The 27,766-nt window shown below is 42.4% G+C and overlaps 2 protein-coding genes across 3 annotated transcripts; both read left to right on the forward strand.

The window, feature by feature from the left end:
* Positions 1–99: 99 nt before the first annotated feature.
* On the forward strand, positions 100–9,684 carry LOC118207036 (endoplasmic reticulum aminopeptidase 2-like). Of its 2 annotated transcripts, XM_035380297.1 has the most exons (19): positions 100–409; positions 686–1,329; positions 1,679–1,817; positions 1,991–2,125; positions 2,691–2,811; positions 2,940–3,094; positions 3,414–3,527; positions 3,635–3,766; positions 3,993–4,124; positions 4,250–4,318; positions 4,520–4,695; positions 4,922–5,001; positions 5,749–5,932; positions 6,197–6,353; positions 6,705–6,889; positions 7,493–7,654; positions 8,063–8,203; positions 9,066–9,147; positions 9,337–9,684. In XM_035380297.1, the coding sequence occupies exons 2-19, from the start codon at positions 827–829 to the stop codon at positions 9,493–9,495; spliced, it is 2,826 nt and encodes a 941-aa protein (XP_035236188.1). In that variant the 5' UTR covers positions 100–409; positions 686–826; the 3' UTR covers positions 9,496–9,684. The 2 variants fall into 2 exon arrangements, with proteins under 2 accessions (XP_035236188.1, XP_035236189.1); XM_035380298.1 differs by lacking the exon at positions 686–1,329 and having other exon boundaries at positions 103–409.
* Positions 9,685–10,381: 697 nt separating this feature from the next.
* Positions 10,382–27,560, forward strand: lnpep (leucyl/cystinyl aminopeptidase). The gene is made up of 18 exons (XM_035378634.1): positions 10,382–10,808; positions 14,017–14,842; positions 15,618–15,756; positions 16,172–16,312; positions 16,656–16,773; positions 17,136–17,287; positions 18,341–18,454; positions 19,732–19,863; positions 20,189–20,320; positions 21,406–21,572; positions 21,681–21,772; positions 21,890–22,070; positions 22,218–22,374; positions 22,612–22,796; positions 23,720–23,881; positions 24,007–24,147; positions 24,415–24,496; positions 24,615–27,560. The coding sequence occupies exons 1-18, from the start codon at positions 10,790–10,792 to the stop codon at positions 24,744–24,746; spliced, it is 3,072 nt and encodes a 1,023-aa protein (XP_035234525.1). The 5' UTR covers positions 10,382–10,789; the 3' UTR covers positions 24,747–27,560.
* The last annotated feature ends 206 nt before the right edge of the window (positions 27,561–27,766 follow it).

The raw sequence follows: 27,766 nt of genomic DNA on the forward strand, positions 1-27,766 counted from the left end.
GTGAACTATTGCAGACAATTTTATGTTACAATTATTTAAAAGACCGGAACTCCCAAAAAATTCCAAGTTCAAGCGTTCTTTCAACACACCACAATGGACTGAGATCTATGTGGCAGGCCAGCGTCAACTGAATTATTGATTCGTTCACCGACAAGTGCAAACAGAAAGTGAAACTTTAACATAGAATCAAATTTAAAACTGACTGTTGAGCTCGTGCCCTACTTGTGTTTCTGTGAATGCAGTCAACGTCGAGCCGAACCGGTTTCACCACGAAATCTAAGTTTGGAGAAAACGGGTGTTGATCATAGGTGCACACTTAAAGCTCACGTAAAAAAGATGAACATAGTTAGATCAACTGTAAACCCTGCCTGCTGCCATCGTGTGAACTGAACTACATGCAGCCGCGAAGGTATGTGAAAAGCATTACTGCTCCTCCTGCGTAGCCTAGCATAGCTGCACTTCCTGATTCAGTTTTACCGTATACGAAAACTCCGAACGTCAGTCAAGTGAGAATCATTCATTTCTAGCGCTAGATTGTAATAAAATTGTTACGCTCATTTTAAAAAAGACGACCTTTCCTCACTTTACCATTTACATTGTTTATGTAACCTGCGTCTTGTTAAACAGCACTCCTGTGTTCGAGTCTCTAAACTGAACTGTACAAACTGTCTTCTACATTCTGCAGCACTCCTTTCAGATGAACCTCTTTCATTGCTTCACAACTTGTCACCTGGAAATCAACAACACCATTCAATAATTACTGAATTAATAGACTATTAACAGTCATATTGCATACTACATACTACAGTTATTCTAGATTTGAAACATGCTAACAAATGAGAAGCATCACCATGTGAGCACACTGAGGCTTGCAGTGTGCTTTCAGTTGGCTTTGGCCTGCACTGCTATCATGAGTGAGACCACTAGCAGACAGCCTTTTCCCTGGGACAGACTGCGACTCCCAACTAATGTTGTTCCAAAGCACTATGACCTCAGCATTCACCCTAACCTCACCAATTTGAACTTCACTGGATCTGTGAGAATCAGCGTCGATGTAGAACAGGACACAAGTTACATTGTCCTGCACAGCAAAGGGCTGGACATCACCACGGCAACAATTTTAGTTGAAGATGACAGGAAGCCAAAAGACAAGGAGCAAAATCTAACCGTCCTTGAGAATCTACATCAGGAGCAGATTGCTTTGCTTCCACCCTACCAGTTACAGAGAGCAAACAAGTATCAGTTGTATATTGAATTCCAAGCAAATTTGGCAGATGGCTTTGATGGCTTCTACAAGAGCACCTATATGACTCGTGATGGTGATAAAAGGTGATTTATTTATTATAGCTAAGACTGTTATACCAATTTGTTCAATCTATTTCAGTTCAGAATCAAAGACTGATGCATTTAATTATTTATCAGTCCTATGTGCTACAATATAGCATTTTCATTGCTATATGATCATCTTCATCTGTTTAAATGGTGAGGTAGCTGCTGAAATTGTAACTAAAACAGATCTATAAATGTCCATTCTGAGATACTGTATATACAGTAAAGAAGACTGGTTTGTTTATATTTAATGGTTTCACAGGAAAGTATTTGTTCTTCATTAAATATATTTATGTGTGGAGTTTGTTTTATGAAGCACTCAAGCATAACGTTCCCATTTTTCCTGTAGAGTATTGGCAGCCACAGACTTTGAACCCACTGCTGCAAGAATGGCTTTTCCCTGCTTTGATGAGCCTTTGTTTAAAGCCACATTTTCCATTAAGATACGAAGAGAAAGACAACATATCGCACTATCCAACATGCCAAGGGTAAATAGTCATTTGTATTACTGGTTCTCTAAATTGTGCTCTGTGTGACTATAGATGCAAAATTTATTTATACACAGGATCTGTTGTCTTCGTTGACCAGGTAGTACTTTAGTGGGTAACTCATGGTCAAATTAATCAGTTTGGTTCTTTTACCTACATCCTGATATATTTAGATCCAGACTGTGGAGCATGAGGATGGTTTGGTGGAAGACATCTTTGACAAGAGCGTCAGGATGAGCACGTACCTGGTGGCCTTTGTAGTTTGTGACTTCAGGTCCGTTAGTGCTACTACATCTTCAGGGATTATGGTGAGTTGCTTTATTTTAGCAGCTAATGTCCAAACTTGTAAAACCTAAAAGCTTTATTCTGTAAAAACTGACAGTGCTGCATGACATAAGGGTTGAATTCAATTCTACTTTTAATGTATTATTGCTGCTAAATTCCAATTCAGTTCTTGAACTGTGATTGGTATTTGTGGATATTGAATTTGAATGAAATAAAGTTAAACTCAATTATTCAACATTACCATTCTTAACATCCCAGTGATCCCATCGTGGAGAAAACTCTGTAACAAGTTGATGTAACACGGTCAAGGCGTTCAGGTACACTGGGTTGAAAAGTGAACGTTTTCTTTACATACTCGGACGTAACCAGGCTGCATCCGAGTAAAATCTGAGCTATATTTGGATTAACCGAGTTGATTTACATCAAAACATCTCTCAACCTAGATTCCCACCACTCTAGATGTCTAGATTTTGCCTTTTGCTTACTGGGATAGATAGAATTGATATTTAAGACTGAACGCCAACTGAGGCTATTTGAGAGCAGTGTCATGGCAAAAGAGCTGCACATCTGTGTATTCTGTATTTACAGGTTTCGGTGTATGCTGTTCCGGAGAAGTGGAATCAAACCCATTACGCGCTTGAAGTAGCGGTTAAATTGCTGGAATTCTATGAAGCCTACTTCAACATCAGCTTCCCTTTGCCAAAACAAGGTTGGCAAATCTTGTGTTTTTTTTTTCTTCCAGTATGAATGTTTTCCCAAATATTTGCTGTTCGGTATTGTTTTTAAATATTTTTCATTTTTTTATGACAACTACCTGTTGTCTTCTTTGTTTTGTAGACCTGATTGCTATACCAGACTTCCAGTCGGGGGCTATGGAGAACTGGGGTTTAATAACCTACCGAGAGACGGCTCTACTTTATGATCCACAAACTTCATCTGCCACAGACAAGCTGTGGATCACCAAGGTCATTAGCCATGAACTGGCTCACCAGGTAGGAACCGGTGCCATCAGGAACAGTGCATGTTCTGATCCAGGGGTGTCCATATCTGAAAAGAGCCGGTGTGGGTGCAAGTTTTTGTTTTAGCTCAGCACTAAGACAGCTGATTCTACTTATCAAAGTCTTGATTGAAGACCATGATTAGTTAAATAGTTAAATTGGGTGTTGTAGTGCTGGGCTAAAACAAAAACCCTGCACCCATACTGGCCCTTTTCGGATAAAATTGGACACCCCTGTTCTGGTCAGTTTTAACCACACAGCAGCCTGACTGTAAAAGCAAGTTTCAAACTGCAATTTCTCTGGCGGTCCTCAGTGGTTCGGCAACCTGGTGACTATGGAGTGGTGGAATGACATCTGGTTGAATGAAGGCTTTGCGCGGTACATGGAGAGGGTGTCGCTCAGTAGTGCCTTTCCGGAGCTTCTGGTGGTACGTGGAATGCATTTCTCTGTGAAATTCCGTTACGGAACCCTGCCTTGGTTTGAGTTCCCCGGTCTGCGCTAATTATCCCAACAAATTAACCCTTTTTTTTACAGGACGATTACTTTATAAATGTGTGTTTTGGAGCCATGTCCAAGGATTGTCTCAACTCCTCACGCCCAATCTCTAACCCGGCTGAAACACCCGTTCAGATTATGGAAATGTTTGACACAGTCTCTTATGATAAGGTAAGTAGCCATTGAGACCTGCCATATGATGTCACCAATTAATAATTATTTCATTGTTTTATGAAATTAATGTCTTGGACCTTACATTCAAATAAACTCTCACTTACTCTGTACTATCAAATCCTGAACAGTAACTCAGTTCTGAAGAGGAAGATGAAGTACTGGTGTAAGGAGTTTCATTTTACACATCAAGCACCATTCCTCTGACTTCCTGTGTCTTATCCAGGGGGCCTGCATTCTGAACATGCTGAGGGACTTCCTGACTGAGGAGGTGTTTCAAAGTGGAATCATTCGCTATCTCGAGAAGTACAGTTATGGCAATGCCAAGAGTGCTGACCTGTGGAACACCGTGGCTAATGTAAGCCTACAAGCTACAAGAGGGAGGATTTTATGTATTTCCTCTTGAGCGCCACAAGTTATAGTTAGCATTAAAAAAGACAACAATCAATTGTTCAGTGGGCCCTCTCTCTCTGCTTCCTGCAGGTTTCTTCTGAGAGGGACTTTTCCACGGGTGGTTTCTGCCCCACCACTTCACAAGACGAAAAAAAAGCTGTAAGTCACAAGCCGAAACAGGATTTCCAAGGATATCTAGGTCACAGATTGCTACAGGCTGTAAATGCGGTATTGCTATCAACCAATGAGAGCAAACAAACAAATAGATATATCGAAAACAATATATCAGGTTGTATACCAGTGCCGTAAAAGCCACATTAATATTAAGCACATTCCTTGAGTGACAGTTCTTTTTCCCAGCATTGGTACACCTGTGAGAACCTGGATATGAGGAAGATGATGGACACGTGGACACAGCAGATGGGTGTTCCTCTGATTACAGTGGAAAGAGCAGGACAGGACATCCAGATTCGCCAGGAAAGGTTTCTGAAAGGCGTTCTGGATGATGATACAGAGTACCCCGCTCTACAGTCAGGGTTGGTGATTACCCATAACACATAAAATGGTTAGGTGCGGTCTTTTTCCGTTATGTGTTCAACGCCTGGATCACTTATTTCTTATTGCTTTCATTTATGCTTAGACTTTAAGAAAAACTTAGGCGTACTTAATGGAATTCTAGAGGGAGATAATGTGTTTGTTTATAGTTTATCATACATCAATGAAAAATATAACATGGTTTTGTGGTGTCCCTTTGCTTAATAGGTACCTGTGGCATATTCCTCTTACGTATTACACCAGCAATTCCAAAGGTGCCCACAGACATTTGTTGAAAACAAAGACTGGTATGTTTGACAAGAATAACTGGTGTTCTGTTGTGGAAACTCCTTTTGGCTATTTCTTCTTCCATTTATAGTCAGTTTAATTCTTTTCTATTTTCCTATATTTTTCTCAGTCAAATACACTATGACCAAAAGTATCTGGAAACCCCTTGGTCTGGGGCTGTTTTTCGTGGTTTAGGCTACGCTCCTTAGTTCCAGTAAAGGCAAATCTTAATGCTACAGCATACAATCACATTCTGGACAATTCTGTGCTTCCCCAAAAGCTTGGGGAAGGCCCTTCCTGTTTCAGCATGACAGTGCCCCCGGGCATATATGGAGGTCCATATAGAAATGGTTTTGTTGAGAACAGTGTGGAAGCACTTGACTGGCCTGCATAGAGCCCTGACCTCAACAACATCCAACACCTTTGTGATCAGCTGGAAGGCTGACTGTGAGCTAGGCCTATTCGCCCAATCAGTGCCTGACCTCAGTAATGCTCTTCTGGCTGAATAGCAGCAAATCCCTGCAGCAATGCTCCAACATCTAGTATAAAGCTTTCCCAGAAGAGTGGAGGTTGTTATAGCAGAAAAGGGTGGACAAACTCCATATTAATGCCTATAATTTTGGATGAGATGTTGGATGTCTGGTGTCCACGTACTTTTGGCCATATAATGTACAACATAATGACTTTGAATTGTGGTTTGCACTGCATGCATATCCATTGTGCTCATGGGCACTGCAGTGTTGTCAGCGAGATTTCTTATTATGCAGACACCATTCACCTAGAGGGAGAAGTCCGTTGGATTAAGGTCAACGTCGACATGAGTGGATATTACCTTGTGCACTATGGAGAAGAAGGATGGGATGCCCTGATTGGCCTGCTAGATCAGGACCATACAGCACTGAGCAGTAAAGACAGAACAAATCTCATCCACAATGCCTTTCAGATTGTCAGGTAATGTAATGGTTTCTCTTTTGTGGCCTGTAAAGAGAAGAAAGAAATGTTATATTTATACCATAGACGCGTGGGATGTGTGTGTGCATGCGTGCATGTGTTTTGAGGGAGAGGATGATGAGTAGCCTATTTACTACAGTTCTTCATGTTTATTGAATATTGGTAATGTGCCAAGGTACAGTTTGGAATCCGTTTGTATTCACACCACATAGAAATATGTCCAGAGCGACTCCCTACAGCGAGTTTTTGATATTTTTTATTCAGCACTGGCAAGATGTCCCTGGACAGAGCTCTTGATCTGACACGGTATCTGAAGCAAGAGACAGACAACCTCCCCCTAATACAGGGGATATCTTACCTCAGTATTTTGTACCACATGATGGAAAGACAGAACATCTCAAACACTGCAGAAAATCTGAAGGTTTGGCTTTTGTTCTTTGTTCTATTGGAAGAGGGCTTTCTAGATGTCTATAAAATTCATCTTTAAAATCAGTCAATACATAATGTCTATTTACATATTTTTGGTACTGTTTTATTACAATATACAGACTAGTGTTCAGAGGATGTTCTTGCAATTCAATTAATCACAAGAACATCTTAACTTTTTTAGCAAATGTATATTCAGGAACTACTTTTAAAAAGTTTATTTTTTTATTTTTTACAAATACCGATACCAAAATGTTTTGGAGTGTTGTATGTATTTTCTTTTTAGACTGCCAAGCACATTCCAAATTGTTTATTTATTTATTTATTTATTTATTTATTTATTCAGAATTATATCCTGCGGTATTTCAAAGATGTGATTGACAAGCAGTCTTGGAGTGACGAGGGCTCTGTATCGGAGAGGAGGCTCCGGGCTGAGCTCCTGGAGTTATCCTGTGACCTGGGCTACCCTCCCAGCGTAGAGAGGGCTTCCCAACTCTTCCGCGATTGGCTCGCTTCAAATGGCACCGAGAGGTATGAAACCGCAAAGCAGGAGGACTTCCAGGAAACAAAGGCTTGTTCTATAAGAAAACTAAAACTTACTTCAGCCACCTGAGAGGGCCCAAATCAGCCAAGAAATGAAAACATTTCTCCCTCATCCCAAGGCCAAATGAAATGTTTTCTGTGGCTACGGCACATTTATACTTGTCCATGGGTAACGTCTCAGATCACATTGTACTCAGTCCTTTTCATAGCAAATAAGTGAAATGTTTAAAAGATCAGCCACCCCAGCAGAACCCAAAGTACTGAATTCTTTATATATTTTAGGTATGACTTTATAGTCTGCATTTTATGGTTTATATTTGAATAGAACATTCATTCCGGCAGCTGAACACTGAAACGTTTCTATATTCGTGTGCCATTTTATTTTGCAAATAAGACCAAAAGATGCCTTGGTCGTTTCAGTTTCTTCTCTATGTTTTTAAATATACTTGGCAATACTTGAGACCAGACATCGACCAGCTATTTGAAACCCGTACCAAACTGTAGCTTCTTACTGTGCTCTGTAGCCCATTGTCCTTCTGCATGTATTACATTCAGCTTTCAGACTGTGCATTTTATTCACTCTTTCCCCAGTGTGCCAACTGATGTTCTGAGGCCAGTTTATCAAGTTGGAGCCCAGGATGCAAGAAACTGGAACTTCCTTCTCAGCGCCTACAAGAGCTCGCTGTCATCAAGTTACAAGAGCAAGATTCTGTATGCGCTGACTAGTAGCAAAGATCCTGGCAAACTTTCCAGGTGTGTGTCGGAGTTAAAATATGGTACCAACCTCTTGCAAAATGTATTCTGTTTTGCATGCCTGGGGAGTATAATTAAACTGAAATGTGGTGTAAATACTAATATATCGGCACTCTTAAATTACCGCACTGGAGATGTACAAGTTATAACTTTGCAAATGTATTTCTTGTGAACAGCATTCTGCAGCAGCATCAGTAAATGCCATTTTGGAACTTTGAGTAAATTGGGTGCTTTCACATGAGTCACAGCATCATTTTGACTTGTAGCATGAATACACTTTGTTCTATGTTATGCATTGTACTATGAATAGACTCAAGGGGCTACGGCTCTTGTTCTCTAGGAGGGTACAGCGTGTGGCTTTAAGTGTGATGAATCCTGATGATTTTACATACGGTGATTGGTGTGCAGGCTGATCGATCTGGGAATGGAAGGAGAGGTGATCAGAACTCAGGATCTGCCTTCCGTCATTGTCACCATCTCCCGGAATCCAGCAGGACAAGCCTTGGCCTGGAACTTCGTCAGAAAAAACTGGAAACGGCTGTTGGAGAAGTAGGTGTTACCCAACTGTGCAAGAAGATTCACTTCCTTAATTCCTAAGGGTTATATTACAGCACATTCACTTACTTGTACAAATATGCCTCGCTCGTATTTACGGATAATGTGCACAGCTGTCATTTTAATAGTGCAATCCGGTACCTTTTTCAGTGTTGTACATACAGCGCACTTACCCTGTTGATAATACTAGGTTTCCGCACACCTCCTCCCCCCTCCCCATATGCTAGCCATAAACTAGAACTGCTCGTTGACAATTGAGGACAGTTGAAGACTGCAAGTCATGATTGAGTGCCAGCTTGCAAGTAAGCGATGATTAGTGGTCAAAGTGTTGTTTGTCATGAGGAAATGTGGATCATGTGATGGCTGGAGTGCTGAACAGGGCAGTTATTCATGTAGTCACAGCAGGCATGTCTGTGTCTGAATTCTAAGGCCACGGCTAGGTTTCATAATACTCTGCAGTCTCTATTGGTTAGCAAGTGTTACATTATTATTATTTTTTTTAGCAACTTGGTTCTTTTTTTACAGCTGGGAAAGCAATGAAGCACTTAGGACTTAAACGTGCATCTTTCTAGTTCCCTACTCACTACATCTAAACATGAGGCTTTTACACACTGTTTTTGTATGTATGTTTGTGTTTATGATGATAATGCTAAGGACTTTAGTAGACATTACACATACACGTTTCATACTCAATTATAAAAAGTTTCATACTCGTTTCATACTCAATTCATACTCAATTATAAAAAGTATCCTCTCTCCTCTCTATTATGGAGGTGTTCTTTATTCTTCCATTTTTATGTGTAATTTACTGGACATTACATTTGCAGTAACAAGGTGAATTGCCTGGTTTACCTAGGTTCCATTTGGGATCATCACCATTCAGAGGAATCTTGAAGGGAACCACTGGACATTTTTCTTCAAAGAGGGAGCTGGAGGAGGTGAGATTTGGTCACGCAATGAAATTAAGTTAAACAGGGTTATAACACATAATGCATTTTTAAAACATTGTTCTTTTTCTTGTTGTAATAATAATAACAACAACAACTATTATTATTAGCTTTGATTTTGTAAGCATGGTTTCTTCTTTTGTCATTTGCAATTAATTTGTTTTTGTTCTTTTCTGGTAGGTAAAGGCATTCTTTGATTCATTAAAATCACATGGACATCAATTAAAGGTTACTGAACTTGCGACAGAAATGATTCAGAAGAATATCCGTTGGCTGGAGAGAAATCTCCATGTGTTGAATAAATGGTTGTCAGAGAATATTCCTTCAGTACCAATGTAACAGTGTTTTTATAACTGAAACTGTAAACTAATGTACAGTACAGTTGCTAGTTTCTATGTACATAATTATGTGAATATTGATTACTTTCATCAGTTTGTTATGTTTACATCAGGATATGGATGCCACAAAAAACTGTATTGTCCTGTGTGGAATTATTAATAAAACACTGATTACTGCTTGAAAATGTAATTAATTAATGGAAATTTGATTTGAATTCCATACACACAAACACAATATTATATATATATATATATATATATATATATATATACGCACGCACGCACGCACACATGTGTATACATAGACATACATACATATTAAGCTAGTATATTTACATTCAGTAGTTTATGGTAAGTTAACATAAAGTCTTACTGTCAGCACTTCATAAAGCACTGTAGATATTGCTCAACATTTACAGATGTACATCCTATTGTGAATGTAATTTGATACAGTATGTTGACATAGTACACCTTTACAAAAAAAAAAAAAACAGCAGCCTTAAGTGTTTTGGTAACAACAGCCATAAGTGCTGTAGGGCGAAAAAGAACATACAAGAACATACAATATAATAAATGCTCCTTACCTCTCTTACACTTGTGCGCAGAGCAGATGATTGATCATTACCAGTGATGCAAATCAAGTCAGCAGGACAAAACATTCATTCGTCAACGTAATTGACTCCACAAAAGGCTAGCTGGCGAATAAAAGACGAACCGTGATACGAATTGCGAAATCAAATGATTTGTTCAAATTGTAACATTAATTTGAGAACGTTATGAGTATACAATATTCCTGATAAGCAGTTTGACCCGCCTTATCAGAATAACAACCAATGGAAATGCAACGATCCTGGATGTCTCTTCGATCCCGGAGATGGGTCTGCATGCAGTTCATTGGTCCGAATACATGTTGGAAAGAGGAAGTATTGCTGTTTAGCTAGCTGGCTGCGCTAAAAAGAATTATCGGATGTCTTGCCTCATGTCAAGAATTTAGAAGTCAGTAAATAATAGAAAAAACTGGGTACTGGTAGATCGTGTTTTAATTGTCTGTGGCTTAAAAACAAAACAAAAAAACTTTTCGAACTTGATGTTTTTTTTTTCTCCGAAGAGCAATGGACTGCGAACTGACAATGCGTGAGAAAGTGATTGTGGTCTCATAAAACACTCAGGCTGGTTGATAAGCCTGCAGAGCAAAGTTTGCCTAGCCAAATTAGGTAACGGTAACTTGTAATTTTGATTGTGACAGAAGCAGACGAGTGGAATTCTGTCACATTGGCAATTCGTGATAATCTCAAATGGAATCGTTTCAAAACGGTAAGTTGGATGCTAGGGTGAGGCACTGTCAGCTAGCATGCAGGCTAACCTGCCAAGTAAGTTTCTGTATATGTTTACTGTCAGCCTAGCTACGCAACGTCAAAAGAGCCAAATTAATATAAATGTTACACCTTGCTAGCCAAGAAACTATAGCGGCTGGGAAACTAACCAAGCGCATACTAAGTTCAACATGTAACTTATGAGCTCTGTTTTAACAGCTCAATGAAAGGTCACATTATTAAGATAATTTTACGTTAGCTTACTGGCTAACGTCAAGTTAGCTAGCCAGCCTAAGTGTTGACAACAGGAAGCAGCCAGGTGATTTCCCCTAACTGGATGTGATGGCTAACTAGATAGTCGCCTTGCTAAATGGCTAACGAAGCTAATGTGTTTCGTAGTAACGGCGTTGTTACTCTTGCTAGCTATTTAGCAAGCAAGCAAGCAGTCAGCTACCTCGGCTAGTGTTTGCTATATTGGCTACAAAAGCGCGACCCAGCTGTGAAAGTAGAAGGCACTTGCTAGCTAAATAGGCTAACGTTAGCTACAATAGATGGCAGGTCAAACAAACGTTAATATACGAAGGTAACGTTAGTGAAGTTGATCAGTTGACTGTTGTTATGTTGATTTAGTTGTAAAGTTAAGTTAGGCATTGTATTTGTTGAACTTGAATCAGCAGGTGTTCGGACAAGCACATGTCAGAACTAACGTTAATAATAGCCAGATCTAGCATGGTGTTGTCGGAACAGTCTGCACCTGCTGGCTTATTGGTTAGCTTGTTCGCTGGCCATCTTTAATTAATGTTAACGTTAGCAGATACGACATCCTGCTTAATGTCATGGCACATTTGTATCATAACGTTACACGGTTTAGCTATCCAAATGCGTTAAAGCACTGCTTTAGGACATTCATGTTTACTATTATTAGAAAGTGAACTCTGTCAGGCACATGCAATGCTTTGTAATGCTCATTAGCTAGACTTGCCAGTACAGACGCCGTAACATGGGTAAAGTTAGCATAATTTGCAAACTAGCATTATCCTTTGCGGAGGCTTACTTTATTTGACAGTACTGATTGAATGTATTGAACAGTTTGGCATATTTGTTCAATCTGCCTTAATTTAATCTCTGATACCATAGATCTGGATATCCATCACTGGACCTGGAGTGCATATATGTTCTTGGTTTTTGCTACCCTAATAATAAATAAATAATTATATATTAGGCTTACTGAGTGCAGGTGATAATGAGTTGAAGGTACACAACCCATTCAACATTCATTTAGTAATCCAAACTCTTGCAATCTTAACACAATTATCAATCTTATGAAATAGCCTATACAGTGCCCTTCTTAATATTTGGGAAGACTTTTCTTGATTTGACTCTGTACTCCACAATTTTAGATTTATAATCAAACACTTCTCAATTTTTATTAGAGGATATTTTTATACATTTTGGTGTAGAAAGTACAGCACTTTATACATAGTCCCCCCATTTCAAGGGAATACCGATGTATACTTGAGGTTACAGTTCGTATGGAAATATTAAAATATTCTTAAAAGACAGTTTAGGAGAAATTATGCTATATCTCAAGGAATAGGCTCTATTTAAGGATGTGTTGGCAATACATGTGCATGGTGTTTAATTCTTCCAGCATACTCATGATTTGCATAGTCTACGTGTCTGAGTTTAGCAAAGCTTTGTATTCCATCCTTAGAGTAATGAAACCCTGCCTCTATATTTAATAGACCACTTCAAAGTTTCTGAACAGTAATGACGTAACAAAGATGCGTGCACGTTTTGGCAACGGAACAATGTTGGAAGGCAAGCTGAGTGACTGCTAAGCAGCTAAACTTCCAGGGCAAGTTATCTTAGAAAATCCTCCAGATCCCTATGGTATAACCGACTGACCGATAGGGCTTAGGTGGTGACTTTATAAAGAGAAAAAGTTATCATCCTTGTTTTGTACCTGTTCCTTTACAGTAGCATGAAAGGAATTTCCAAAATAAAAGCTCTTGGTGTAAATTATACATCAAGGTCTCCACCTACTGTATTGTTTTCTGTGAAGTTCCATCAATGGACTGCATTTATATAGCACTTTTATCCAAAGCGCTTTACAATTGATGCCTCTCATTCGCCAGAGCAGTTAGGGGTTAGGGGTTAGGTGTCTTGCTCAAGGACACTTCGACACGCCCAGGGCGGGGTTTGAACCGGCAACCCTCCGACTGCCAGACAATCGGTCTTACCTCCTGAGCTATGTCGCCAGTACTCACTGCAGACAGACCCAAAGCCCAGTCAGTGTAAAAGATAAAAATAAACTGCTTAGAAAGTTGTCTGTTATTTGCACAATAATGTTTTAGTTCTTCCAGCCTTTTATTTTGAATGTGCCCTGAGTTGGTAATTGTATGTAGTGCTCAGCTCTCTTGCTATTAATAGGCAGTTTCTCCTCTTCGGTAGGATAGATTTGAGTTTAGCATCACTGCATTGCTTGCCCTCAAATGACCTCAATTATTCCTTTTTCTGTGTCAAGCAATTCCGAGAATTGACTACTCCCAGAATTTGCTCACAGGATACACAGTTGCTTTATTTTGTGTGCAGAAACAATGACTGACTCTGGAAGACCAGGCTAGCCACAGGATTGTGGGGAAAATTCAATTTGAAAAGGCACATTATGAACTGTCCCTTGGGAGAGGTTTTATTATAAAGTAAAGGCCATATTGTTACAATGTAAGTGAGTGAGTCTGAGGAACCTCTGCTCTCTGTTTTTTTGTAGTATTGATCTTGATTGCATTTCAATTGAACAATGGTCAGTAGGACAAAGGACATAGATATTTTTAAATTTCTATTTATTTGTTTTGGATTAGGATTGCTTGTTTTGGTTAAATCATTTTCAAAGCATATTTTAAACATCTAAGAACCTATTGACCCAAGCTTTTGAAGTTTTGTTTAGATTAGAGATAAGAACTCCCAAGTCTCTGTGCTTAGAAGTTTTTGAATCTGAAGTCTGTGTCTTATTATTGTAGGGGGTGGGTGGCTAGTGTTCATGGACTGTATACTCAAGTTGAGTGTCTGTTTTAGCAACTTTCATAGCTTTAGATTGCTGATGAAGTTCTTTTTCTGTCGCTTTGACTGATGGCTTTAGCCAAGTCATTTTCTGGAGTTTGAGTTCCGTGTTTTCAGTTGTATCTTTGTGTTTTCAATGCAACCTCCAGACCGGGCCTCACTGCCCAGGAACATGATTGAAAACAGCATGTTTGAAGAGGAGCCGGACGTGGTGGATTTAGCCAAAGACACCCCCGTGTACCCCCTGGATCCCGAAGACGTGGCTTACGAGCCGCGCAGCTCCCGGCTGCTCGTGCGGGGGCTGGGGGAGAACGACCTGGACGAAGAGGAGGAAGACTACGAGTCCTCGGCCCGCCTCCTCGGCATGTCCTTCATGAACCGTAGCGCCAACCTCCGCGGCAACAACTCCCCCTACGTCCGCCAGGACCTCTCGGGGTCCTGCTCCATGCCCTCGGCTCGGACTCTGGTGGTGGGGGTGTTTGTCCTGGTGCTAGTCGCCTCCGTGGCCATGGTCATTTACTTTTTGCCCAAGTGCACGTTCACCAAGGAGGGCTGTCACAAGGGCAACGCCACCATGGAGCTAATCTACCCCATCTCCACCAACGGAGAGCTCTTCCCCTGGACCGAGCTGAGGTTGCCAGCCAAAGTCCGGCCCGTCCATTACGACCTCTTAATCCACCCCAATCTGACGGACATGACATTCCAGGGTAAGGTTTCCATCACAGTTGAAATTGCAGAAGACACCAAGACCGTTGTACTTCATGCTGCTGACATGAAGGTCACCAGGGCCATGTTCCAAGACAAAGAGATCAAGATTCTGGAATACAAGCCTTGGCAGCAGATTGCCATCAAGCTCCCAGAGGACCTTAAGAAGGGAAAATCATATGTTCTTACCCTGGAGTACGATGCAAACCTCTCAACCAGCTACGATGGCTTCTACAACAGCTCCTACAATGACAAGACTGGTGCTACAAGGTAACTTTTCCCCCTTTTCTAGCAGTGTGAAATTAGAATTTTTACATAGGAGAGTACTCTACTGCTGTAGAATTTTTGTGCCCATGTGAATCTGTTGACGGTCAAGACACTCAGCTTGTTTATTTTTGATTACATGAGTCTGGTTAATTTCTAAAAAGATGCAAATTCCGTATTTGTTGAAATCTTTAGATTGTCCAACTGGGTTCTTTGTTTATTGTCCTTGAGCCTGGTTATATCCTAAGGTCAGACCTTCTCTATAGAGTCTGTATGAATCAATTATATTCATTTTTTCCAGCTCAGTGCATTAATTGACCAGAGCTTCTGGCCTGCCAAGAGTGACCTTTGTCTGTGCAGTTTCCATTTGCAAAAGCAGATAAAGAAAGAGGCGGTTCATGTGTACTTCAGTGCGCAGCAACCCATTTATTTGCTTTGCAGATTTCTAGCAGATTATTTTTTTCCACTGCTACTTTATATTTTATGTGTAATTCTATTACGCATCTAGACTATTTTTAAAGTGCCTTGCGCAAGAGTGCAAGAACAGGCTCTCCCGGCATTCGAACTTGCAGCCTTTCGGATCGAAGTCACTACATCAGTAACTACATCAGCACCATAACAGCCAATTAGGCTACTTGCTTTCTAGCAAAGCTTACTTTAGGAATGAATTGTGTTAACGAATGCAGCTTCGATGTGTTGCGTCTGCTCTGATATTCTGGGTCTCTTTTATTTATGTATATATTTTTTAATTTGTTGGTTTCTATGACACTCTCGCACACAGGGTCCTGGCAGCAACGCAGTTTGAGCCTCTCGGTGCCCGGAAGGCTTTCCCGTGCTTCGACGAACCGGCGTTCAAAGCTACTTTCCTAATTAAGATAAAGCGAGATCCTGGATACATCAGCCTTTCAAACATGCCCAGGGTAGCAATTCATTTGCGCTTTATTAACCTCCGCTGATGTCGATATGTAAAGATACATTTATATATCGATCGAAAAAAGCCTTGCCTAAGGACAAGGTTCTGTGTCTGGGCTGACTTCCTTAATGAGACAGGCCTTGTTATTTGTGTATGTTTTGCTAACACAAAATAAGTATTTGTTGTATTATACTATATGTGTATAACTATAGCCTACCAGTGTGATTAAATGTACAGATTTTAAATGGCAGGTCAAAGCATCATAATGCTATATGAAGTAAAAGTGTAGCTATATTTAACCCTTGAAGATTACTGAAAATTTAAAATCTTAAATTGTGACTACCCGGATGCTTGTCTCTTGATTGATATTTTACATGTTAGTCTGGAGAGGACAAAAAAAACAACCTTTTTTTTTTGTTTAGAACAAAACCACAAAATTGCCAGATGGGCTTTTTCAAGACGAATTTGAAAAAAGTGTGATAATGAGCACCTACCTGGTTGCTTTCGTTGTGGCCAACGAAACGCAATTCACGAGCACCAGCACGAATGTTTCTGGTACACTGGTAAGCATTAACATTCTTTCATAATTATACAGCGTTAATATACTTCCATTATTTAAACTGCTGCTATTAGATTTTTGAGTTGAAATTGATAACTCGGGATCATGCGATTTACCCAGAGGTTACCTAACGTGTACTTCCATTATGATCCTTCTCATAATTTTTCAGTCCATAGGGCGGACCTCTTTACCTTTCTAAGCAAACAGGAAAGCAGTTTTCAGGTTTAGAATCGCTTCTTTGTTTGAACACTTTTAACTTTATTGAGAAAGACAGCGTTTAAATTGACCGAACGTGCAGCACATCCTGTACAGTATTTTTATGTCTGCGTTACCCCGTTCTCCCCAAGGTGTCTGTGTATTCGGTTCAAGAGAAGGATCAGATCAAGTACGCCTTGGAAACTGGGGCCAAGCTGCTGGATTTCTACAACACATTTTTTGGCATCAAGTACCCTTTAAACAAATTAGGTAATTCCTTCCCTTCGTGGTCTAAAAATAACTTTTAATGATTGATTGTGCTGAAGTAGCATAGTTGAGAAACTTTAGTTTGCAGTAATGCCGTTGCCCACCAAAAGAAGAGCTGATAAAATGACTGATGACTATTTGATGAAATTAACTGTATATTATAGTAAATCTGGAATTGTTCTGAGGACTGTAGAACATATTATGTTGCATTATGCATACTAATGGTAAAGTTTTTTTTTTTTAATTTTGTATACAGAGCCAAACATTTTATTTGAGAGTGTCTATTTGCCTGTGACCTTAAATTCATAACGCTTCAGTGAGCACAAACATTCCGTATTACATTTTGTGACTGTTTATATTGACAGACCTGGTGGCCATCCCCGACTTCCTGGCGGGAGCCATGGAAAATTGGGGGCTGATCACGTTCCGGGAGACGACTCTGCTCGTCGTGAACGAGTCTTCCATCCTGGACCGCCAGCTGGTCACATCCGTAATCGCCCATGAGCTGGCGCACCAGGTACTGCGGGGACCCCCCTCTTTCTGCCCCACGCTTTAGGGTTCCCCCACAGGAAATGGTCATAGTGGAAAGTGCTCATGGAGGGGGGGGAGATTCACCAAACTACATGCCGGTGTTGTTAATACAGAACTAGATTTTCTTATGGAACTCTCTATCTGCTGTGAATATTGTTGATCACTAGCTAGCTAGTGATGGCTAGTTCGCTAACCTTAGTGCACGGTCCAGTGATTTACATAGATACAGTTAATGTTACACCTATATTTATATAGTTTATGAGATGATTATATTATTAACTAGTCATTCCAAACGAACAAATGTTTTAATAGCTCCACTAATGGCACAGATGACATGTCACTTTCTCTTGAAAATGTCCAATCGGTTCCAAATTAATGTCAGTAACACCATTTTGCGCAGTCAGCATGTGATCTGCCAGCTCCACGGCACATCTAGGATCAGGTGCTTTCACGCTCTTCTCTGTCGGCTCAATAGAAAAGTGAGTCCGACCTGTTCTCAGGCACACACCTCATTCTCCATCGCATTAATCCCAGCGTCGTTCCCTCACCACCAGATGTCGTCGGTGAATTTCTCTTTGAGTTTTTACGGTTATGTAATATGATTTTTTTTTTTCTTTCCTGGTGTCGTGCGCCATAAGGATCGGTTCCTCGTGAATTGATGCTGGCCGTGTCATTCGAAACATTCGCACGTTAGGCGGCGTTTCGCGCTCAATTAGTTTCCCGCGATTGCATCGCGGCACCCACAGGAACGCTAGCTCTTATCGGAGTGGTTCGACTGTGCGGGCGGGAATGGCGACTTTGAAGAATTTCCCGTCAGTGCTTTCATAATGAACACCTGTCGAAAGCAGTCGGATTCACTGGCCTTAATGGCGAACGCTCCCTTAAGCCTTCCCTTTGAGTAGGACCCTCACATACTACTTCACAGACGGACTTTGTATAAATGCGTACTTCCTTTTTTCATCCACAGCAGGCCCTGCAGTTGATTGAATGGATAATTTAACGTTTTAGCTTTTTTTTTGTTTTTGTGTTTGTTTTTCAGTGGTTTGGTAACCTTGTCACCATGAAGTGGTGGAACGACCTTTGGCTAAACGAAGGCTTCGCGACGTACATGCAGTACACCTCCATCACGAAAGTATTCCCAGACCTGAAAATCGTAAGTTTGCATCCTAATTGAATCTTTTTTTTTTTTTAATTTCTGTGGAATGGCCGGTTAGATGGGTTAGCCTGTGCCTTGCAGACAGACTTTGCAGAGTGCTCTGAGCACAATGGCATGTCAGGCGACAGGGTTTACTGTTTGTTTATAATGCTGCTGCATCAGGGGCTTACGCTTAAGAACAGTTCATCTGACCACCAGCCCTGCCTGCAGCTTTTAAACGGAAACATCGCGTGACTGCCGACTGGGGAATAGCAGGGCATTTTCCATTCTCTGTCCTAACTTCCAGAAATAGATTAACCCAGCATGACCGTTGTCCATGTCTGTAACCTTATACTGCATGTAGCTACTTACCTATTACATTAGATGCGCAGGACCTCCCAGAAGCCGTTGTCCTGCCAACAAACCAAAGTTTTTGAATGTTGAAAAAGCATTTTTTTTTTGGGTGTTTTTTTGGTATTTTGTGATTCAGGATTGCACATGACTAGCCTAAACCACACATACTGCCTATATCCATCCATTATCTAACCCGCTTATTCCTGTTCCGGGTCGTGGGGGGATTGGAGGCTATCCCATGGTGCATTATTGGAAGATGTCCCAGGATGCATTGGGCAACAGGCAGGAGTACATCCTGGACAGGGCGCTAATCCATCAGGGCCCTCGCACCAGTCACTCAAACAGTAATTCTTACAGGCAATTTATAGAAACCCACGCGGACACTGGGAGAACACGAAAACTCCACCCAAAAAGGCCCTCGGTCAGGATTCGATTCGGTACCTCCTTGCTCTGAGACGACAGCGCTACTCACTGCACTACCCTGACCCCCCCATTATACCCCATATAACCCTTAATAATTTTGAGAATGTAAACCAGCGGTAGAGCAGACCAGGCCTAGACAGTGTAAATGAGGGACTGCTGTATTCTTCCAGGTGCTGAATGCAAAAGGGCACACCTGCCGTATGGCAGAATGCAGTGGGACGGCTCTGGCTAACGCTTTGTGGCGGTTGAGGGCCGATTGAATCAGATCCGAGGATCACTGCCGCAGCTCCCGCGGGCAGTTATGTGCTCGAGGCCAGCGGGCACAGATAAGAGCGCGGCTGGCATCTGCCGTCCCTTTCACTGTCCTGCCCGCACTGCCGACGGGGTCATGTTCGCTCGTGTCGCGCCAGCGCAGATACCATCTCGGGTTTGCCCGCCGGGGAGATAAGAGGTGTCGTTTGGGCAGAAACTTAATTTATTTATTTATTTTATTTATTTGTTTTGTTGTCTTTCTCCAGGGCGACGAGTTCTTGAGCACACGCTTCAGGGCGCAGGCCAGCGACGCGTTAAATTCATCGCACCCCGTCTCCACCGCCGTGACCACTCCCGAGCAGGTGGAGGAAATGTTCGACTCCGTGTCCTATGAGAAGGTATGCGTTCAGTTGCACTTCTTGACTGTAATCGATACAGTCTTTGCACGCTCAGAGCCGTCTGTGAAACGGCCTAATATTTTATTGACTTCATGCATCTGCTATGGGCTATTGGTAAAAATGTCAAAATGAAATGTGTGACAGAAAAAGGTAGGAAGTCATTTTGGGCTGACTCAGAAAGAGGGACTCACCATGCTTGCTTAAGATACGCTCAAACCAGTGTGCGTGAAATTTGATATAAATGGGCCAATTAAATTTTTTCATGTTGAAGTGTGTTCCGGAAGGGTTGCAATGCTGTCTGTCGTTTTCCTCTCAAAAACTCCAGGGCGCTTCAATTTTGCACATGCTGAATTCAGTACTGTCTGAAGACAAATTCCGGAAAGGGATCATTGCGTATTTAAATACGTACAACAGCAAGAACGCAGGAAGTGAGGACTTATGGAACAGCCTCTCCCAGGTACTGTTGCGTGTTTGCTTGTGGAGAACATGTGTGTATATTATAATACACAAGGAGAATAATTTCCTTAGCCATAATTATTTTTTGGAAGTTTATTCAGCCTATATTCTGTTGCAGAATGCAAAACTACACTCTTTGCCTTGCTAATAAACCCTTTTGAAGAAGGAAGCATGCGTGGCACTGTGTTAAAAATGATTACATTTCATTTTCATTATGTGCGTAATCCAAGTTGCTTACTTCACTGACACTCTTAACACTGTGGTCAATGAAACAGGAACCCTGTGGTTTCTTTCAGTGAAACCGGAAGGGTTATTTCTGTGAAATGCTGAAGGGGCTAAACTTTTGACTCCTAGTCCTAGTTGCTTATATTTGCAGTCGTTAATTTTTCTGCTGCTGCGTAACTTTACACCGTCCTTCTGCTGCTCAGTTTTCAAGACCAGCGTCAACGTCAGTCATCGAGGAGCAGCAGTTAATCGTGCTTGTCCTGATACGCAGGGTTCCCATGCATCATGGGAAAACCTGGAATTTTTAATGCAGTTTTCTAGTCTTGGGAAATGAGGAACTTGCCTAAATGTTCTGAAAAATCTAATCCCCTCCGTGTTTTTGGCGTACACCGATGTGGTACTCATGCGATTGGTCCAGGGTTGGCAAGTCTGCACTTGCATTCTTCAGTAGTGAGATGAGAGCTCTGTGCTTTCAGACGAATTTGTCGCTAAGTTATGTTTTAAATTTATGCTGAACTTTCCGAGCATCCCTGCCAACAGCCCTCATTTCTGGGCCAAGGCGATTGGGGATATAAAGGACTTTTTGCAGTTTCACAGCATTTATTAAAAATGGAAACCAACAGGAAATAGCATAAACGAGTTGTATAAAGGGCTAGTATTCAGCCAGGAGGTATTTACCCAAGTCTGTTTTTGACTAGACCGCAACAGCGAGGCCAGCCTAACAAATGCAAATGTCTGTGACTGACTGAGTGATGAAGTTACACCATTGGTCGGCCCAGTTATGAAGTTACACCATTGGTCGGCCGGATTGTGTGTTAGGTCCAGCCATATACTAGGTTTTGACCTGGTCTCATTTTCCAGGTAGCAGGGCAGTCCTTCAGCGTGGCGGAGATGATGAAGACGTGGACGCAGCAGAAGGGCTTTCCCTTGGTGACGGTGCGGAGGAACGGGACTCGCGTGAGGCTGACGCAGGAGCACTTCCTCCTCACGCCGGACCCCACCAACTCCACGGCCACGCCCGTGTCCGAGTGCGTCCATAGATTTTCCTGCTTCTTCAGTTTAAAATGTCTGCGTTTAAAGTGACATTTTCTCAGTTTAAACGCGGCGAAAGCTGAACTCTCTTCTTCCTCCTGCAGCGCGCTGTGGCACATTCCCCTGACTTACGTCAACGACAGCTGCAGTCTCGACCCGGGGTGCAAGCAAGTGATGTTCCTCACCGAAAAGACGAGTAAGCCCGTCCCCGATTCCGTTAAGACGTGGGTCAGCCGACGCGGCCTTCTGCACCGGCTTCTTCCGATCTGTCTCCGCCTTCCATTCCGAGTCACGCTTCTGTTCTCCTCCGTAGTGACTCTGGACATCCCAGAAGGCGTGGCGTGGCTGAAGTTTAATTTTAAGAACGAGGGGTTCTACATCGTGCACTATGCGGAGGGGTGGAGGGAGCTCACTGACGCCTTAAAGGGCAAACCCGCTGTTCTGACGCCAGAAGACCGAGCTTCCCTCATCAACAACATCTTCGCCCTGTCCAGGTATGCTGGTGTCTGTTATCTGACACCAGAACCAGAAGCCACGAGTGATGCAGGCTTCGCGGTGGCATCCCGATTCTGATTTGTGGGGATAAATGTTATTTTCTGGGTGGCTTGAATCCTCTCCTTTGGTTTGACTGGTTTTTTCAGACTGGGGAAGGTGTCCTTCAGGCAAGTTATCAACCTCCTGGGCTATATCAGGAAAGAGACGGAAACTGCTCCTGTAATGGAGGCTCTGCTCCAGCTGGATCACATCTACAGGCTTCTGGAGAAAAAACAAGATTTGCCACTGATTGCAAGGATGCAGGTACCTTCGAGATGAACGACCTTCTTCCAGGACATTTATGCTCCTTAGCTGCTAGTTATTGTTCACATTTGGGCACTCGGGAGCTTTTTAGGCCTGAGTGAAAGGCAGGGACAGTGACGTCACAGGTAACGCGTATTGCCGCACAAGGCAGAAAGATTTGCTTGCGGTTTTCGTGAAGAACGTTTCTTAAACGGCCAAATCTTTGCTTTTTTGTCCCGCTGCCTCTTTTGGAAACAGGTTTTCATTTTCAACCACTTCGGGGAGTTGATGGACAGTCAGGTTTGGGAGGAGGGGGCTTCCATTTCCCAGGAAAACCTGAGGTCGTCCCTCCTGGAGCTGGCGTGCAATTACAACAGGGAGAACTGCACGGAGAACGCCAAGCGCATCTTCGACAAGTGGGTGGCCTCCAACAGAACAGAGAGGTAAGGAAAGCCGTGGAATGCACGGTAGAGCTAGCCTTATGCCCAGATGAACAGTGGGAAATGCTACAGAGCTCTATGTGCTGTACTGCAAGATAGCCAGTGTAGTTAGTAGCATGCGGGTAATGCTCTGTGCTGTAGCAGGCGGGTAATGCTATGTGCTGTAGCAAGCGGGCAATGCTATGTGCTGTAGCAAGCGGGTAATGCTATGTGCTGTAGCATGCGAATGATGCTATGTGCTGTAGCAAGCGGGTAATGCTATGTGCTGTAGCAAGCGGGCAATGCTATGTGCTGTAGCAGGCGGGTAATGCTATGTGCTGTAGCAAGCGGGCAATGCTATGTGCTGTAGCAGGCGGGTAATGCTATGTGCTGTAGCATGCGGATGATGCTATGTGCTGTAGCAAGCGGGCAATGCTATGTGCTGTAGCAGGCGGGTAATGCTATGTGCTGTAGCAGGCGGGTAATGCTATGTGCTGTAGCAAGCGGGCAATGCTATGTGCTGTAGCAGGCGGGTAATGCTATGTGCTGTAGCAGGCGGGTAATGCTATGTGCTGTAGCAGGCGGGTAATGCTATGTGCTGTAGCAGGCGGGTAATGCTATGTGCTGTAGCAAGCGGGTAATGCTATGTGCTGTAGCAAGCGGGTAATGCTATGTGCTGTAGCATGCGGATGATACTATGTGCAGTAGCAAGTGGGTAATGCTATGTGCTGTAGCATGCGAATGATGCTATGTGCTGTAGCAAGCGGGTAATGCTATGTGCTGTTGCAAGCGGGTAATGCTCTGTGCTGTAGCAGGCGGGTAATGCTATGTGCTGTAGCAAGCGGGTAATGCTATGTGCTGTTGCAAGCGGGTAATGCTATGTGCTGTACTGCAGGATAGCCGGTGTAGTTTCTAGCGTGCGGATGATGCTATGTGCTGTACTGCAGGATACCCGGTGATCTCCGGAGGGTGGTGTACTCAGTGGGCGCTCAGACGGAGCCTGGCTGGCTCACCTTGCTGGAGGCCTACAGGTACTCCCGGGTCGAGGCGGAGAAACGCAAGATCCTGCAAGCGCTGGCCAGCTCGCAGGCCGTGATGCACATCGTGTGGTGAGTCTGGAGCTTTAGCGTTCTCCCCCCCCTCCATTTTAACAGTTATCCTCCTTTTCATCATTTGGGTTCTTATGGAATGGCGGCCTGCCCTGGACTCTGTTGGGTTGGTTTTTCGCCTACAGGTTGATGAAGGCCGCTCTGGAAGGCAGCCTGGTTCAGACGCAGGAGCTCCCGATAATCATCGACACGATATGCCGGAACTTTCCTGGTCACTTGTACGCCTGGGACTTCGTCAAGGAGAACTGGGACGAAATCACTAAGAAGTAGGCGGGGCATGGATAAGATGCGCTTGTACCGATTTGGCTTATGACGTTTCCCAGCAATACTTGCATGATTTTTGTAATGAGCGTAAAATTTCCTTTCTATGGGCCAATCCTGAGCAGTCATTTTTATAAGATCTCTAGTTGCTTCACATTTACATGTATTCTTTATGCATTTTTGCCTGTGTGTTTTTGAGAGAAACTAGTATATTGATCTGTCTCTACCTACTGCGGCATCCTGTTTTTTTTCCCCATCCCTGCTCTGTCTAGGTTTCCCTTGGGGTCATTTTCCTTGCAAAGGATCATAACATCCACGACCTCCCAGTTTTCCTCGAAGGCGCACCTTTTGGAGGTCGGTGGAAAATCTTTTAACTGCTTGTTATTGTTCACATTTGGGCAGCCATTTTTCAGTTCGTCCTGGATTATGCATCCAGCGTGTTCTTGAGCCTTGGAAAATCTCGTTTTTGTAGGTGCAGAACTTTTTCGGATCGCTCAAAGAGAAAGGTGCCCAGCTGAGGAGCGTCCGGGAGGCTACGGAGACGATCAAGTTGAACATGCGGTGGATGGACGACAACCGGGAGACGCTGTGGCTCTGGCTATAGGCCGGTGGTCGGTACGGTCCACACAGTAGCGCCTCAACCGTTTTTTTTTTTAAAACAATTGTTTTAACCCCCTAGTGATGTCATCGAGGCAGAGAGGCTGTTTGCACTATTAGGAGTTCTAGCTAGCTCAGGTCCTCACTTTGTTCGTTTGCGTTCGAGTCGCGTCGGGGCAGAACTCACTGTGAGATCTCTACGTCGTCCCGCTGCAGACCAAACCGTAGATTTTTCGTAAAGGTGTTACCTTGCCTTGTTACTGTGCCCGTCGCAAAAATGAGGCACCCCACCCGGACGTGTGAGACGTGATGTCACCGCGGGAGGCTAATTCAGAGGTTTCACTCCACAAGTTACATTCGCCCAGGAATAATGGTGCACTCCTATTGCGTAATGATTGTATTTAAACGATGGTTTTTACGGATGTTTAGCCTTTGAAATGTGCATAAATTGTCCTTTAGGACTATTAATTTACACTGTGCAATCTATGTGAGAGTCGAGGGTTTTGCGATGCTTGTAAACTTGTAATTTTAATGTATATCGTTCCTTTAAAGCAGATCTGCACCTGAACATCTTCTGCCATTTTGACAGATTACATTCTGTGCTTTTGCTTGAAGGTGTGTGTTCAGTTGTATATATGGCGTGTAAAGATTTTTGAAGGCTTGCACATATGATGCTTTTTTTTTTCATCCTTCAATGCAAAAGCAATGGCTGCAATGTTGGGGGTTTATGGAATGTATGCCAACCTTTCAAGTTGATTTCGTCACCGTTTTTGGCCGGAAATCAATTCCATGAAATCATGGCTCAGATTTATTTGGAATGTCAGTGGTACGGGGAGAGCCAGCTGTAAGCTCTGGCTTCTCTTGTCTTTGTCAGGTGACCACAGCTGTTATTATGGATTCACTGTCCTGCTGGAAGCCTTACTGATTACCCAAAAGAGTTACAGTCCATGGTGTTTTTCTGGGCAGATGCATTAACCATGCACTGTCATTGAAAAAAAATATAATGAACAGAAACCCCCAACAAGATGAGGGAACATCGAAGGCATTTCTAACTTTCCAGTTCTGAAAGCGCACAAGATATTTTGCTGAGATGCACCTCATCGTGACTGTCTTTTGCGAGATTTAAAAACTACTTTAACCGAGCTTTATAAGATTATATATTTTTTTAAATGGTAAGTGGTTTGGTTTTTACACTGTTGGGTTAGCATTAGTAGGAAGTATAATGTTGTGCCCAAAAATGGCCGTTTAACAGCTGCTGAATCACAGGTAAACTGTAGGCCCAGAATTGCTCGTATATGAAAGTACAGCTGTTATCCACTGGCATCTTTCCAGGGCTCTATGAGGAGGAACCTGAGGACCCATAGGCTCATATAAATTCACATTACAGGTCTAAATGCTCAATTACACATTTTTGCTCACACCTGAAAAAACCTGCATGCATTAACAACAACAAAACAAAAAAAAACATAATTTGTGAGACAGTTCGTTATGGAAACAAACAAAATGGCGGTGCTAGCATTGATCGAGATCGTGTTCCGAAACACCTTACTTGCTTACTGAGTATACAAGTTGTATACAGCTTGTACAGTGCAGATACCCAATAGTAGGCAAGTTAGCCGTTTTGCACATGGCCCGAGATTATTTGCTGCGGAGGTTGGCTGAAGCTTCATGAGCTGTTGAGGATCGGGGCGAGAAGGTGGAGTAAGAGTAAGAGTGATAAGGATAGCGATCGGTACCGAGCAGCCAAGTGTGGCGTTAAAAAAAGCACACAAATTCCGATCGTCAGCTCTCGCAGCGGGCGCTTGGTGTCAGGTTGGATGCGTATCTAGGACCGCATCGAACTGGACGTGGCCCAGATCTCGTGTGGGAAGATCAGATTTTTGCCTTCACTCAGCTCAGAATGAAGTCAGATCGGTGACACATTTTGGCAAAAAAAATAAATAGATAAAAATAAAAAATCTGATTTGGGCCACAGCCTGTAATCTGAACGTACTGTAGCCAAATTGGCACCCGAATACCTCAGTGCTTCAACGTTCACAGGTTGAATCATTGTATCAGTTTATTGATAGCTCTCACAAATTGAGTTGTTAAAAGGTCATGTTCTACATTTAAAAAATGATTAAAATGTTTTTCGTTTTCCTATTTCTTTAGCAAAAGGATTATACTTTTCAGTGCTGTTGGATGCAACTTCCTGGTCTCTTCTGCTCAGAAATATTTCTACACATGGAGCATTTTAGATACATTTTGTTTGTGTAGAAAAATTGGGCTTTTGCTTTCCGGTTGACATGTTTTATTTGTTTTTGGTTTTGTGTTACAGTATTGTAATTTTGTAGGCCTTTAAATCACATACGACCTAGGCAGGTCTTATTTTAATTTGTTTTTCATTCTGTTACTTTGGTCACTCACCTATGTGCTGACATTGCTCTACAGGGATCGGTAATCTGCCCTCCAAATCCATGTTTTGCTTAAATGATTAAAATGTTTTAAGTGAAGGTTATTTTGGAAAATCATACAATTAAATGTGTCTTATTGTACAGTACATACCACAGTGGAGAAGTAAGACTGAATCGTAATTGTCCAGTTCTACTTGATGTAAGATAATTATTGTTCTGTATCTGAATTTTTATTATATTTTCCAGTAATCTCCCTAGAAAAGCTTACACTTGGACTTTCTTTTTGAGGTTAAAAAGGAGAATTTGTGCTTCACGGCAGTGTTGAAGGACTGTAAATGCGGCATTTGTGTTCACTAGGCTTTCTTGATGCTAAGATGCTCAGGCCAAACCAAAAAAATAAAAAATAAAGATGAAAAATATTTTTAGGATTTTTTTGGATTCTGGCTTTTGTATTTGTATTTTATTTTATGACAAATAACAATTTCCAATTCCTAGCTATAGCGAATGGCAGGCCTAGCTATAGCGGATGGCTCGCCTAGCTATAGTGAATAGCAGGCCTAGCTATATCAAATGGCAGGCCTAGCTATTTTGGATGGCGCGCCTAGCTATAGTACAGTTCTCGAAACAGTGACAG

The sequence above is a fragment of the Anguilla anguilla genome, chromosome 10 (genome assembly GCF_013347855.1).
Source record: "Anguilla anguilla isolate fAngAng1 chromosome 10, fAngAng1.pri, whole genome shotgun sequence".
Classification (NCBI taxonomy): domain Eukaryota; kingdom Metazoa; phylum Chordata; class Actinopteri; order Anguilliformes; family Anguillidae; genus Anguilla; species Anguilla anguilla.